At 41.0% G+C, this 14,461-nt stretch overlaps 2 protein-coding genes and 1 long non-coding RNA gene across 3 annotated transcripts; 2 read left to right on the top strand and 1 right to left on the bottom strand.

Moving 5' to 3' along the window:
* Nucleotides 1-34: 34 nt before the first annotated feature.
* zgc:194655 (uncharacterized) lies at nt 35-1,683 on the bottom strand. Its single transcript, XM_004079832.4, has 2 exons — nt 1,447-1,683; nt 35-294 (listed from the first exon to the last, which is right to left on the bottom strand). Exons 1-2 carry the CDS (start codon nt 1,589-1,591, stop codon nt 167-169), a joined length of 273 nt encoding a protein of 90 aa, XP_004079880.1. The 5' UTR covers nt 1,592-1,683; the 3' UTR covers nt 35-166.
* Nucleotides 1,684-2,227: 544 nt separating this feature from the next.
* On the top strand, nt 2,228-2,662 carry LOC144987326 (uncharacterized). Its single transcript, XR_013651193.1, has 2 exons — nt 2,228-2,358; nt 2,519-2,662. It is a non-coding gene; the product is annotated as an uncharacterized LOC144987326 (long non-coding RNA).
* A 3,932-nt stretch (nt 2,663-6,594) lies between these two features.
* Nucleotides 6,595-13,631, top strand: LOC101168744 (putative E3 ubiquitin-protein ligase RNF144A-A). Its single transcript, XM_020711688.3, has 4 exons — nt 6,595-6,884; nt 11,857-11,957; nt 12,796-12,969; nt 13,128-13,631. Exons 1-4 carry the CDS (start codon nt 6,797-6,799, stop codon nt 13,581-13,583), a joined length of 819 nt encoding a protein of 272 aa, XP_020567347.1. The 5' UTR covers nt 6,595-6,796; the 3' UTR covers nt 13,584-13,631.
* Nucleotides 13,632-14,461: the final 830 nt, after the last annotated feature.

Raw genomic sequence — 14,461 nt, 5'->3', positions numbered from 1 at the left:
CCCATAAAGACAGCCAGGCACAAAAGAATACTTTTCATTTTTCATTTTATTTTGAGCAACAATACTTTAAAAACTGTGAACAGACAATGAAACAAAACCAAAAAGAGTCCAGAACATGGCAGATGAAAGCAGCAGCAGGTCAACGTGCAGATGCTTGCAGTGACACTTAAAGTCCTCCAGGAACTTTAATCACCATGTGGATTACAGACAAGTTCTGGATTCCATATTCGGACAGCAGCTTGGAGTCTGTATCCAACATCTTATCCGTGAAGATCAGACGCAGAGATTCCTCTCCTGTTGAAGATAAAACCCACAAGACCAACATATTTTAGATAAGTTGATTGTTTAAACAAGATTCCCTATGTAAAGACATCCTAAAAACTATGCTGAATCTATTTAAAGAATTTAAAGGGGGGATTTAAAGTTACAGTTGGACCAGTTTCTGATTATTAGGAATGTGATCTGTAATTCTGTTTTCTTTTGAGTGCTTTTCTTTTTCGTTTATTGCTGTCTTTTTGGCCCCTTTGTTCAGTGTTGTCTGTGCTATGATATTATATCAATTATCAATTTTGTTAATAACGTTTTTTGAAAAAAAAAATCTAAGTAGAGACATGAATACAAATGGTAGTTTCTATGGAAATCATTCAGAAACTATGACACATCTTTCAGTACTGTATGTCCACAGAAATATCGAAAGGAGTTCAGTAGATGTGTGTCTTCTGATGACCTCACGAGAGAAAAATCTGTGTGCGTTATTCTGCACTGCTTTTCTTCAAGGAACTACACACGCTATGGAGAGAAAGAGCTCCGCCAAGCAGCGTTGCTCAGCAACAAGACTGTTGCGCCTCCTTACTAGTCTCCTGTTTCTTGCAACCTCCAACCTCTGCTCATTATCGCCACCTAAGGGTGGGAAAACAGTACTACTCCACATACTGAGCGTTGAAGACTAACTTTATGCACTGAATGGTTCAATTTCGGGGTCCATTTCTTCACCTACTCATGGTTCTGATAAGCTAATACGTCATAACAACTGAAAACATGAAGAAAACTCCAGTCAGGTTCTGTTTTTGTTTTAAACGTTTTGTTTTCAAACCAAAACATCTGTTGATACATTTAAAAGTCTGACAAATTGTTCACATTGACATGTGTTTAGTTATCTGCATTATTTGTTTTATTTTTACATATTTACTTTATTTTATTAAAAAAAAAACTTCGACATAGCCGGTATATCTGAAAACACATGATGATCAAATGAGTCATTTTAATATTTTACTTTCAGTTTTCGCTTTTGAAAACTTTCTTATTCAAGCTTTCTCTTAAATGCTTCCTCTATATTTCACTTAAGTGAAACGACAAAAGCAAGAAAAAGAATTATATTTTGACCGAATTTGATAAAAACTGCTCAAAAAGTGACGCGCGTGCGGGTGGGTTCTTCTTGTTTTATACCTGCGCTTTCAGGGAGTCTCTGAGCTATCTTCTCCTTCAGCTGCAGAACTGTCATCTTCTGCATTTGTTCTTCGGTGTTACACAGATCGATCACCATCTTCTCCCCTCTCAGACCGTGGACGACCACCTGGTAAATCTTCCCCATGCTGATCAGATTGCGGTCTGCTGTTTCTGCAGTCGGTCGATTGAAGTTACCATGAAAACGGCTTGATCTGACGTCAAAGGGGGCGTGGCCTATCGAAACAAGAATTTTGTGACACTTATTAATTTTAACTGACAACATTTGGTATTAATTTGCTCATGAGACATATTCCTATCGGGTTTACTTTACACAAAATATTGACAATAGTAATTTACTGAGGTTTTCTGTAAAATTATGGGTCGTACCATTTATGTTCAGGTACAGAAATCAAAATTACGCATGAAAAGACCTACATTTTTATAGGGTACAAAAATAATATTTTTTGCTCATTTTGAAGGTGTACCACCTCCAAAAGTATTGTGTTATGATAAGATATTTATTTTTTGGTGACTTTAAAAAAAAATAAAAACAGAAGTTTGTTGTGGACTTCAAGGTAATTCCTTGATACCTGTACATTCTGTGACAAATAAAGAAGGAAGACGTATTTTAAAGTGGTTCAATATACATTTTTTTTTATTTTGCTCAAAAGATAAAACAGTAAAACGTAAAAAGAACTTTGCTCGTCCTTGTTTTTACTGATCCGAGCACCTGCAGGAACCGAAAGTAAAATCCTATCGACTACACATACAGTTGGTATGTGTTCACTTTGCTTCCTGGTATTGAACCGAATAGTCTGAAAATGAACTTAGTGGACGAGGAGGACAAAATTTACGACCCCAGAGACACCACGCTGACGTTTGTGGACAGTCCTGATGATCTGGACCCTCTGCGTAAGAAACTGAGATATTATGTTCTGTGTTTGGTTAATGGATCAAATGATGAATGTGTGTCTTATCTTGGTAGGAATTCAGTACAGGTAGTCTAAAGGAAGTCAGTGTGTTTTCCACTTAAACAAGTGTTGGATTCAATATGGTGTTTTTGTGTTCTCAGCCTCTGAGGAGGATGATAGTCTACGCGCACAGATGTCCTGCGGTCACGCGGTCACCCCGGAGTCTCTCACTGGGTGGTGTCGCAGCCTGTTGGATCAGGTACTTTCTGATAAACTATTCATATGAATAAAGTCTTTTTTTTAACAGATAGTCCTTGTTTATTTAACCCTCCTGTTATGTTGCGGGTCAAATTGACCCGTTTTTGAACATCTAGGAAAAATAGTTAAAAGTATTTTTTCAGCATGAAACTTCTTCTGCTTGCCTTAATTAGTGTAATCAACATATATTATGAATCTTGTTCATCTCACATATTTGCAAACCCCCCCTGCATGTTTATATCACATAGATCGTGTTCGGGTCAATTTAAACCAGCAGTCAAACTTGAGGTACAATGATGTCTTCTTAGTAGTAGTATTCCTTTATTTGCAGCTGTGAGACATATTTCACCCCAAACACACAAACACACACACACATAGATACACACATGCACGCACATACACACACACACACACAAAGGTGCATAGGTGTTAGGATTTTTGACAGGAACTATTTATGTTCTTGCGGGAAAACTGGGGGGGGGGGGGGGGCATATAAAAGATTCTCTGCATGGGAGTCCTTCCAACATTACACAGGCAGACCTTTACAAAATAAGCAACCAAAGCAGAAAGATGACAGTCCAGGAGGAGACTATCTTGAGCTAAATTCTGATTCTAATGATTCTGATTTTGAACCAGATGAGGGAATTGCTATTCCTGTTACTCCAAGCAAGACATTCATACCAAAGAATGGTGAAATAAATTGGTCTTCATCCTCAAATATGCGTCAGACAAACCTGTCTGCAGAAAACATAATAAAGACAGTGCCAGGGCCCACTAGGATGGCAGTGACTCATGTGACCATGTCAATTCAATTCAATTTTATTTATAAAGCCCAAATTCACGACAACAGTGGGCTTCATGTCGGTAATTGAAAAAGTAAAACATAAAATCAAAAGGATCATGAATGCATAGAATTCAATAGGAATATACTAAATTGAACTAACTAAACTAAACTAGCATCCCTGCCCTTAGACCCCCCTTCGCAGTAAAGAAAAACTCCTAATAAAAAACAGATTCTGGAAAAAACAAAAAAAACCTCATTGGAGCCCACATGAAGGAGGGATCCTCCCCCAGGACGGACAGGAAATTTACCAGAACTCATAGAGAGGAATTAACTTATCTAACTCTACAACTACATATTTAAAGTCCAGCAGACGAGCTTTAACCAGACGGAGTTGGGGGGACAGTCGGGGGTGCGAGTCGAGCCGGAGACAGGATCCAGTATATATACAGACACACACACAAGTTCATATTGCGATTGCTTATCTGTTGTATTGTGATTTTGTTTTTCTCTGGTTCATCGTGCATGTATGTAAAACAAAATTTCAAGATTATGTTTCAATGTTATGTAAAACTATTGTATTTTATATGTTAGTCTTTCAAAAGTAATCAAGTAGTGAAAAATTTGAAAAAAGTTTGAACGTGTATATTTTTAAGAAAAACGAGTAAATTATCCAATAAGTGAACCACTACCTGTTAGAGGTAAGGAACACCATTTCACTAAGTTTTGATAGAATAATTAGTAATGGAATTAGTAATGAAATATTCACACTGCTTGTTAGGATTTTTTGAGTTTCAGACATATTTTAATTAAAAAAACATGCCCCGGGTCAAATTGACCCAGGAACATCATCTCTGTTCCTCACAAATGAACATAACAGGAGGGTTAATAAATGTGTAATTTACTCTTGTCTTTAGTGCATTCCAGCGTATGTCCAGATTTCTGACTGCTTACCTCTGCAAATTGAAAGATGAAGTCAGCTATTGTTATTATTTTTATTATTTTAAACTCATCCCAGAGTCCGTTGTGATGTGATGAATAAAAAAGTTTCAGCAAGAATGAAAAGAAAGGTGTAGAAGACTGGTGAGAAGAGCCATGTTGTTGGTTTAGAGCAGGGGTCTACTACAACCTGAGGCTCCGGAGCTATGTGTGGCTCTTAGATCAAAGAATAATAAAAGCTTTCATTTTAAATAGTAACAGTGAAGTAAAGTAAAATAATGTACCACTCTGCCAGGCTCCAAACCACAGCAGTCATAATGCTAAGAGTTTGTAGTTCAACAAAGTTGGACTAAACCATTTTGGACACATTTTTGAGCGCCGTTTACCACAGAAAATCAATCGGTGGTCAGTAAGCACAACCATCATACTTAAGGTGCAGCAGACTATAAACTAGATTTTCTCTTTTTTAACAAATTCAGATGTTTTAAGTTCACCGTATGGTTCGAAAAATACATTAAGGGTCTCTTTATCAGCTCTGATTTCATTTTTATAAGTTAGATTTATGGATTTCTGTAGATGCACCACACACTGTAACATAAACAGTTATTTTTTCTTCACTGCTGACATTACACTACTTACTATTCCATTATATGCATTTTGATGATTTTATGTGACACAATGTGTCTTTTATTTTGAAATGAAGTCACTCAATGAAGGTCTGTCGAAAGTTATAAACAATTTCATATTTTGAATAAAATGCTTTTCACCAAACATAATGGTTTATTTATAATGATCATATTAGTAACAATAACAAATACACGTTAGTGGTTTTTTCCTAAAGGGTAAAGTGTGGCAGCAAAAAAAATCTTTAGAACGGCTCCAGGTTATCAGGTGCAGCTCAGGCGGACACAATGGTGGAGTCAGGGAGTGGCAGAATCAGAGTCTTTAATATAATTTCAGGAGGCCATCCAAGAGAGGAATGAATCAGGAAAAAAAAGTTCTAAGAACTCTGGAGAGATTAAGGCTGGATTGCTCACAGTAGCCGCGGTTACATGGGCAGAATATCTTGATCGGATCAATGGTCGGGTTAAAATTCACCAGTGCACATGGGCACAGAAAACCTTTTTCCGATTAGAACAAACGTTCCCATGGCTCATACTCTCGTTCGGAATGAATCATTTGGGCATGCGCAGTAGTGTAAAATCACCCGGATGCGGATATAGGTCCCGTTGTAAACAAACCGCTTCCACAGACATTTATGCAGCAGCTCGGTAACATACGAGACGATCTTCCAAACGTGCTTTTATTAATGTCATGAATATTATGAATTGCCTGTTCGCTCATCGTTATATTTAATCTGTGTGGTCAGTGCTTTTTTTGTGGAAGAATTAAGCTGGACGAAAGCTTAGGACAGACTAACACGGGCTAACATCATTAGCCTGATGGATGGACACAAAATCCAGGACCGTGCGAGAAACGCAGCAATCTGCAGCTTTCTAAGGACTGAGCGACATTTATTTCTGCTCTGAAAGTTCACACAGACCGCCCCAAAGCCACTCTGTGAGCTAGCGGCCCGAGCTCTGTTCAAACACGGTTCCTCCTGAGTCCTGCAGCCGCTAACCCAGAGCGGCGGGACGGCTCGCAGTCTGAATTCTCCCACACATAACAAAACAACAAAACGCACACGTAACCCCCCCGACACAACATTATTAATCCAGCTGCTCTGCTCACTCGGGTGCCAGTGGACCGAGTGAGCGCTCCTCCTCCGAATCTCCCCCGTGAGGGGTGTAAGAGAGGGGAGAGCCAGCGGGGCGAGAGCGGAGCGGCGCTTTTCAAGGGGCGTCCGCAGAGCTGGTCGGTCCCGTATGCGCTCCAAAGCTTTCTCTCAGCGAAACACCGTCTATGCGTGACGTAAACCAGAGCAGCAGTGACACACGATCGGAATGACCGTTTACATGCTCCACGATCGGATAAACGATCGGTATAACCCACCTATCTCGATCGGAAAGAAATTCTGATCCGAATGAGTCTGACCGGGGCAGAGTATTCCGAACGGCGCGTTTACATGACGCATTTTCTTTCCGATCAGGCGTTCATTCCGATTACTTTTGCCCATGTAAACGCGGCTAGTGTAAGAGACAATCACAATGAAAAGGAGCCTTAAAGTGAACAGACATCCGATCCGAGCTCCGTTATTTCACTGGAGTCTTTAGATACCACGTGACACCGAACTCAGGAAGGCCAGCTACATGTTCAAAATTCCTCTACTGTTCATTATTTTTATACACATGAAAAAGTTCTAAAAACCTGGGTCAACAACAGTGGAATAAAAGAAGGTGGGGCTGTTTGTTTATTTTTAATTACAGCTGTTGAAACTGACAGTTTAAACCTAAACGGGACGCTGCCTGCAGCAAAGAGAACTGGGCTCATTTTGGTTGGAAACTGCAGATCCGGTCCAAAGATGAGTTCTACGAATCAGGAAAAATGTTACGACCCTAAAGACACCACGCTAAAATTTGTCAAAAGGCCTGATGATCTGGATCCGCTGCGTAAGAAACCAAAACAATATTAGATTTTTGTCGTAAAATGATGCGCTTGCCTCTGCTGGAGCACACATGCGCGTTTCCATGACACAGAAGGCAAATAATGAGCGCACTTCTGTGTCTTTTTGTTGACAAATGGTATGACTCAGGAGATACCACTTGGACAGGTATGACTGTTTTGTAACTGTATCTGTTATTAGTGACCTGAAGGAGGCGCTGTTTTACTCTGGATGTTGGAGCAAGCTTTCTGTTCGGTCCTGTTAATAAAGTCAAGCCGGTGAATGGCTAAAGAGAGACGTGGCTGCCCGTTGTAATTTCTTCATAATTATTCCGCTGCAGGTAGGCAAAAGGTGTAAGCCTACACTGAGGAACTAAACCTGCTAACAGGTTATGGGCCCAGAGACCGCAAGGAGCATTCTGAGAGTCTGACGACGGACACGTGCTATCGCAAGACGTCTGTTTGCTAACGCAAAGCAGGAATTAGCTGGGAGCTATTGCTAGCTTAGCTACGGACATAAAATGACGAACAGAACCAAGATTAAGTGGCCCACATTCGACGGGAGAGCAGAGGAGTATGAGCTCTGGGAAGAAAGGATGTTATGCTGCATGCACAGTGCAGGACTGAAGCAGACAATCCTGAATGAGCCTGCCGGTCCTCTGTCAGTGGAAGAACAAGCACGTGACAACAAGCTGAACGCTGATGCATATTGCGCGCTGGCGCCATTACTGGATAACACCAGCTTGGGACTGATATTCAGAGACACTAAAGACAAAGGCAGAGAGAGTCTGAAAGTGTTAAGAGAACACTACATCGGCAAAGGTAGGCCCCGGATTGTCTCCCTGTACATAACATTGACCTCACTGAAGAAAGCAGACACAGAGACTGTTACAGAGTATGTCATCAGAGCAGAGCAAATCATCACAGCGCTCAAGAGTGCAGGTGAAGCACCGAGTGAGGGACTGATGATGGCAATGATTATGAGGGGACTTCCAGAAAAATACAAGCCATTCACGCTGATGGTTACACATAGCTCTGCAGACATGAAGCTGGGAGAGTTCAAAGCCAAATTAAGGAACTTTGAGGCCTCTGAAGACATAGACCCCGTAGCAGATGAGACGGGAGAGAGAGTGCTGAAAGCCCGAGCGGCTCCAAAGAAAAAGAGCGGACCTTCAACGGACCTGGTTTGCTGGAGATGTGGAGAAAAGGGGCACAGAAAAGATGATTGCTCAAAGAAAGCTTGGTGTAGTTCATGCAAGAGCACAAGTCACACAGATAAAGCGTGCAGAAAGAAAGAACGTGGACGTGGCTCTCGGTGCGCTCGTGCTCAAGATGACTGCTGCGACAGCAGAAGCCATAAAGTGGATTGCAGGCGGGACGACACCAGGGGAGCTGCAGAAAAGGAAGACTTCACGTTTAAGACGGAGACGAAAGATGCCAGCAGAGCTGCACAGCAGATCCAGATAAAAGGCCTGGTCGTGGACACAGGTGCATCGTCCCACATTATTAACGACAGGAGCCGGTTCAAGAGTTTCGACAGCACCTTCAAGCCAGAGAGACACAGCATGGAGCTTGCAGACGGAAAGCGTACTTTTGGGTTGGCACAAGGCAGAGGGGATGCACAGGTATGTCTCCTGGACAGTAAAGGGCGCCGCTGTACAGTGACGTTGAAGAACGCCCTTTACATCCCCTCATTCCCACAAGAACTCTTCTCGGTGAAGTGTGCAACTGCTAATGGTGCCAAGGTACACTTTGATGAAGGTAAAGATGTTCTTGAGGTGCCTGATGGCACCAAATTTACCATTCATGTGTTTAAAAGGATGTACTACTTACAGACAGATTTTGGTGAAAATGATGTTTGTAATGTCAGTTATGATATCCAAACCTGGCACGAGATCATGGGTCACTGCAACTACGAAGACATACTGCGATTGCAGGATGTAACAGTCGGCATGCACATTAAAGGTGCAAAACGTAAGCCTGATAAAGAATGTGATGTATGCATAAAAGGAAAGTTCACCCGAACGAGAAACAGAAATCCAACTGACAAAGTTAAGACACAACTTGAACTTGTGAACACAGATCTAGCTGGTCCAGTAAACAATGAATCAATAGATGGTTTCAAGTATATGCAGTCTTTTACAGATGTGTTTACAGGGGCTGTTTTCGTTTACTTCCTGAAAGCAAAAAGTGATGCAACTCAAGCCACTGAGAAGTTTCTGGCTGATGTAGCACCTTATGGTACTGTGAAATGCATTCGGTCAGACAATGGGACTGAGTTCACCAGTAAAGAGTTCCAGACGCTACTGAGGAAGAACAAAATCAGACATGAGATGTCCTGCCCATATTCCCCACACCAGAATGGGGTAGCAGAGAGGGAAGGGCGCACCCTTTTTGAGATGGCTCGGTGTAAGCTTATTGACAGTAATCTGCCTAAGAGCCTTTGGCATTATGCCATTCAGGAGGCAGCTTACACCAGGAATCGATGCTTTAATAAGCACACGGGTACTACCCCCTATACAGCTCTGACAGGTAAAAGGTGTGATCTGGCAAAGATGCATAAGTTTGGATCAGTGTGTTATGCCTACCAACAAGATAGGGGTAAACTAGACTCCAAGTGTGAAAAAGGGCTCTTCGTAGGACATGATAAAGGCAGTCCAGCTTTTCTGGTCTACTATCCCAGTACAGGGAAAGTACAAAAGCACAGACTGGTGAAATTCATCACAAAGACAACCTGTGAGAACGAGACCCAGACTCAGGAGCTAGATGTTGACTCCTTAGGAGACTGTGAGGAGAGAGAGGCACTGCAGCCCAGTTGCCCCATCACAGATGAACAGACAGATGATCTACAGTCACCAGAAAATGACGCAGAAGAACACCCTAGAGTGATGACACAGGTTTCGAGCAGTAGGAAATACCCCACCAGAGAACGTAAACCCCCGGGGTATCTGAAAGATTATATTCAGGGGGATGCCAAGGAGGAAGACAGTATGCTCACTAGCATAGACTACTGCTACCGAACAGTTTGTGGTGTGCCACTAACCTTTAAAGAAGCTATGTCATCGACAGAATCAGGAAAGTGGAAGAGAGCTATGGATGAAGAGATCAAATCCTTAGAGGATAATCAGACTTTTACCCTGACTACATTGCCAGAAGGCAGAAAGACAGTGGGAGGTAGGTGGGTGTACTCCATTAAGGAGAACAATGATGGACATGAACAATACAAGGCCAGATTTGTGGCTAAAGGATATAGTCAGAGGGCCGGGATTGATTTTGACGAGACATTCTCACCTACAGCTAATCTGACCAGTGTACGTGTTGTGATGCAGAAGGCAGCCCAAGACAACCTAACATTACACCAGATGGATGTCAAAACAGCTTATCTGCATGCACCCATCGATCGAGACATTTACATGGAGCAACCTGAAGGTTACGAAAAAGGGGAAGGAAACCTGGTGTGTAAGCTAAAAAAATCCATTTATGGTCTGAAACAGTCGGGGCGCAATTGGAATGAGATGCTTCACACATGTCTGACAGATAACAATTTTACTCAGAACCCAGCAGACCACTGTGTCTATACAAAAGAGTCGAAACAGGGAGAAAAGGTAATAATCGTCATCTGGGTGGATGATCTTATCCTTGCAGCCAGTAACATCAAAAGTCTAAACCAGGTGAAGGCGTTACTTTCCACCAGGTTTAAGATGAAGGATCTTGGTCAATTAAAACACTTTCTAGGCATATACTTCAGCCAATCTGATGGCTGTGTAAAAATGTCTCAAGAGAGGTATGTTGAAAAGATCCTGAAGCGCTTTGACATGCAGGAGTGTAGAACAAGGGAGACTCCATGTGACCAAAAGCTAAATTATTCGGAGGACGCACCTAAAATGGCAGATGTTAAAACATACAGAGAGGCTGTTGGCAGCCTTATCTATCTGGCCACCTGCACAAGACCTGATTTATGTTTTGTGGTAAGCAAACTCTCACAACATTTTGCTGATCCCACAGATGAGCATTGGGTTACCGTCAAACACGTTTTGCGTTACCTCAGAGGGACTGCTAACAAACAACTTTGTTTCCGAAAAAGCAGTGAAGGCCTGGGTCTTCAGGCATATAGCGACGCAGACTGGGGGGCAGACACCAGTGATAGGCGGAGTACGACCGGTTACTGCGTAACTATGAGCAAAGACAGCTCATTGATCTCGTGGAAGACCAAAAAGCAACCAACAGTAGCCCTATCTACTTGTGAAGCCGAGTACATGGCTCTCGCCCTAACAATTCAGGAGTGTATCTATTTGGAACAGCTGCTGAAAGGCATGGATACACATGAGTATTTGAAATCTGTGGTTTATGAAGACAACCAGGGGACCATTGCACTTGTCAGAAACCCAGTGAACAGACAAAGATGCAAACACGTGGACATAAAATATCACTTTATCAGGTCCACCATAAGAGATGGGAAGATATCACTTGTCTACTGCCCCACAGAAGACATGGTCGCAGATGTTATGACTAAACCTGTCACTAAACTGAAGTTGATGAGGTTTTCACAGATCATGTTTGGTGAATAAGTGTTTTGACATTTAAGTGATTTGATTTGTTTATTTTTGTTTTGACAATGTTAATGTACAGTATACAAGTCATTCATAAGTGGGAGTGTTGACAAATGGTATGACTCAGGAGATACCACTTGGACAGGTATGACTGTTTTGTAACTGTATCTGTTATTAGTGACCTGAAGGAGGCGCTGTTTTACTCTGGATGTTGGAGCAAGCTTTCTGTTCGGTCCTGTTAATAAAGTCAAGCCGGTGAATGGCTAAAGAGAGACGTGGCTGCCCGTTGTAATTTCTTCATAATTATTCCGCTGCAGGTAGGCAAAAGGTGTAAGCCTACACTGAGGAACTAAACCTGCTAACACTTTTTTATAAAAGTAACGACATTTGCCTTTTATGATCCCATTTTGTGTTGCTTTTTTCCTCTCAGCCACAGATGATGAAGATAAGTGTCTGCGCGCGGAGATGTCCTGCGGTCACGCGGTCACCCCGGAGTCTCTCACTGGGTGGTGTCGCAGTCTGCTGGATCAGGTACTTTCCGCAATAATCTCATTAATAAATATTATTCAATAGTATGTGGGACATTTGAGTCTGAAATTTGTAAGTTTAACTAACAAAATTAAATCAAAACGTATTAAGGGACTCTTACCATATATTTCGAACCATAATACACCTTTTAAGAAACCTTGAATTTGTTAAACAAAAACAGAAAAGAAAAATCTATTTAATAATCCGATGTGCCTTCATTTTGATTGTGATTACTAAAGCCTCCAATTGATTTTTCTTTGGAACATGTTTTAAAAAAATCCCTCAAAATTACTTAGAATGTCACAAATATACTCTTTTTCAAATGACATTTTTTGTCTGCTCCTGATTCTCAACAATTTGAAATACTCAGAAATGCAATTTTGAGCGTAATTTCTTTAGATTAGATTAGATAAGAATTTATTTATCCCAACATGGGGAAATTCTTTTGTCTGCACCATTAAAGTGACATTAAAAAACAGTGCAATAATATAAAAGAAGAGAAGAGCATCTTTAAATTACACGACAATTAAGTTAAATTAGTTTTAAAATTAAAATTACACACTTAAACAACAATATCCGTTATAAGAACCAAAAACGGCTGAAACAACAAACAACAATAAATGAAAAACACCATGTAGGTCTAGTGTGTCACTAGATACATGTCCTCCATCATCAGAAAAATGCCACAAAAACTTGTTTACAACACCAAAAACACAATTTTCATCAGAATGGGTCGTTATGCAATAAAAAGAAATGCTTATTTGAAGTAAACCCTTGAGTTTGTGGGTATTTGTAACACCCATCAGGTAATGTCCTCACATAAGATCTGTCTCTGTTTCAGGGCCAGTACAAGTTCAAATGTCCCGCTTTAAAGGAGGGAACTCTGGTGAGGTGTGATGCTGTCTGGTCTTACAAAGAGGTGCGGCGTCTGGCGGTCCTGACAGCTGAAGAGATGCAGCACTTTGAGGAGACTATGGCTCATATAGCTGCCGCTGAGTTCTGTGACTTCAAAGCTGTAAGAACCTCCATACTTTCTCTACTTTAATAGGCAGCTGTGATCAGCCTCCAAATGATTGGAGCCTGTAAATATTGAATTACCTGCAGCAACATAACAGAGAATTTTCTTTCCTCAAATAATATAAAAGTAAATTTTATTTTCCTTGTGTGTCACAGTGTCCTGGTTGTAAGACCTATGTTGAGAGGGAGGACCTGACGAATCTCTGTGTGCAGTGCACAGTGTGCAAGTCTGACAAGAAGGTGGCGTTTCATTTCTGCTGGCAGTGTTTTAAGCCATGGAAAGGAAAGGCGCCCCGCTCTGATCGTTGTGGCAACGATGGCTGCATCAACCAAGATCTGGAGCTTCTCAGGATCTGCAAAACAACCAAACTCTTTCATGTGAAAGGGGTGGGGGCTTGCCCCTCCATCCGGGCCTGTCCCACCTGTGGTCAGAAAGTGGAGCACGACAGGACTGGCTGCAAGAACGTCATCTGTAATCGCTGCCAGGTGGAGTTCTGCTTCTTGTGCTTGAAGAAGACTGCAGATTGTCTGAAGACAAGCTCCCACTTTAAACCATGCAGTGAAAAAGTGGCTCCCAGACAAACCTCCATCCCTGTGTGGCACCGAAGCTGAACTGATTCTAAAAATGTTGCCTTTACATTAAAATGGATTTGAAAAATATTGATTGGCCAGCTTGTTGTTAATATAAACACACACAAAAAAGAAAAAAAGTGGCAATTTGTGACCGATTTTTTTTAAGAACTTGGGTACTTACTAAATAATTTCCTATTACCGTACTTTACATATGTAAAAAATATAATTAACAACTACAGAGCAATTTTCCCATAAAATACTTTTAAAATAAAATACAATTCTTCTGTTTTCATTGTTTCTTCGCCACAATCGCCACATGTTTGTTCTTTTAAATCCTGTTCGTAAAATATAAGCAGGTTGCATAAACATTTATATTTGAACTTGACAACTGGTAACTAATCAAATCAGCCAGCAGATTTCTTTTTATTTTGTATGTTTTTTTTTGAGACAAACTATTTCCTTCTTTTAAAATGGCGTATACTTGTATAGCGCTTTCCTATCTTCTTAGAAGGCCGAAATGGCTGTAAAGTCATGCATTTACCCTCTGCAACCGTCTGTTTGTTTTTTTCTCTTTTAACAGTAAAGACAAACTACTATTAAACACCTTCAAGTCCAAAAACAGGTTTGTTGCTTCCCCCCTCTGGTTTAAACAGGCAAAAATGTTGTAGTACCGGTACAACACTGTCTGTCTTCCTCATGTGGCCTACATAGCATCCTTTATTTTATTAAAAAAAAAAAAAAAAGCTTTACCACAGTTTTAAAGTTGCTTTTTACAGAAAGGTAAAGCCATTTCTCTGTCAGTCACTTAAAGTTTCCGGCTAGAGAGTCCATAAACTATTCAAACCCATAGTTTTCTCTGAACACACTGTTGCATTTGCCAAATGCATGGGCTGTTTATGATAATGTAAGAAGGACAC

Source organism: Oryzias latipes, chromosome 18, assembly GCF_053564925.1.
Source record: "Oryzias latipes strain Hd-rR chromosome 18, Olatipes_Hd-rR_3.1".
Lineage (NCBI taxonomy): Eukaryota > Metazoa > Chordata > Actinopteri > Beloniformes > Adrianichthyidae > Oryzias > Oryzias latipes.
This window is presented reverse-complemented; position numbering and strand designations above follow the sequence as displayed.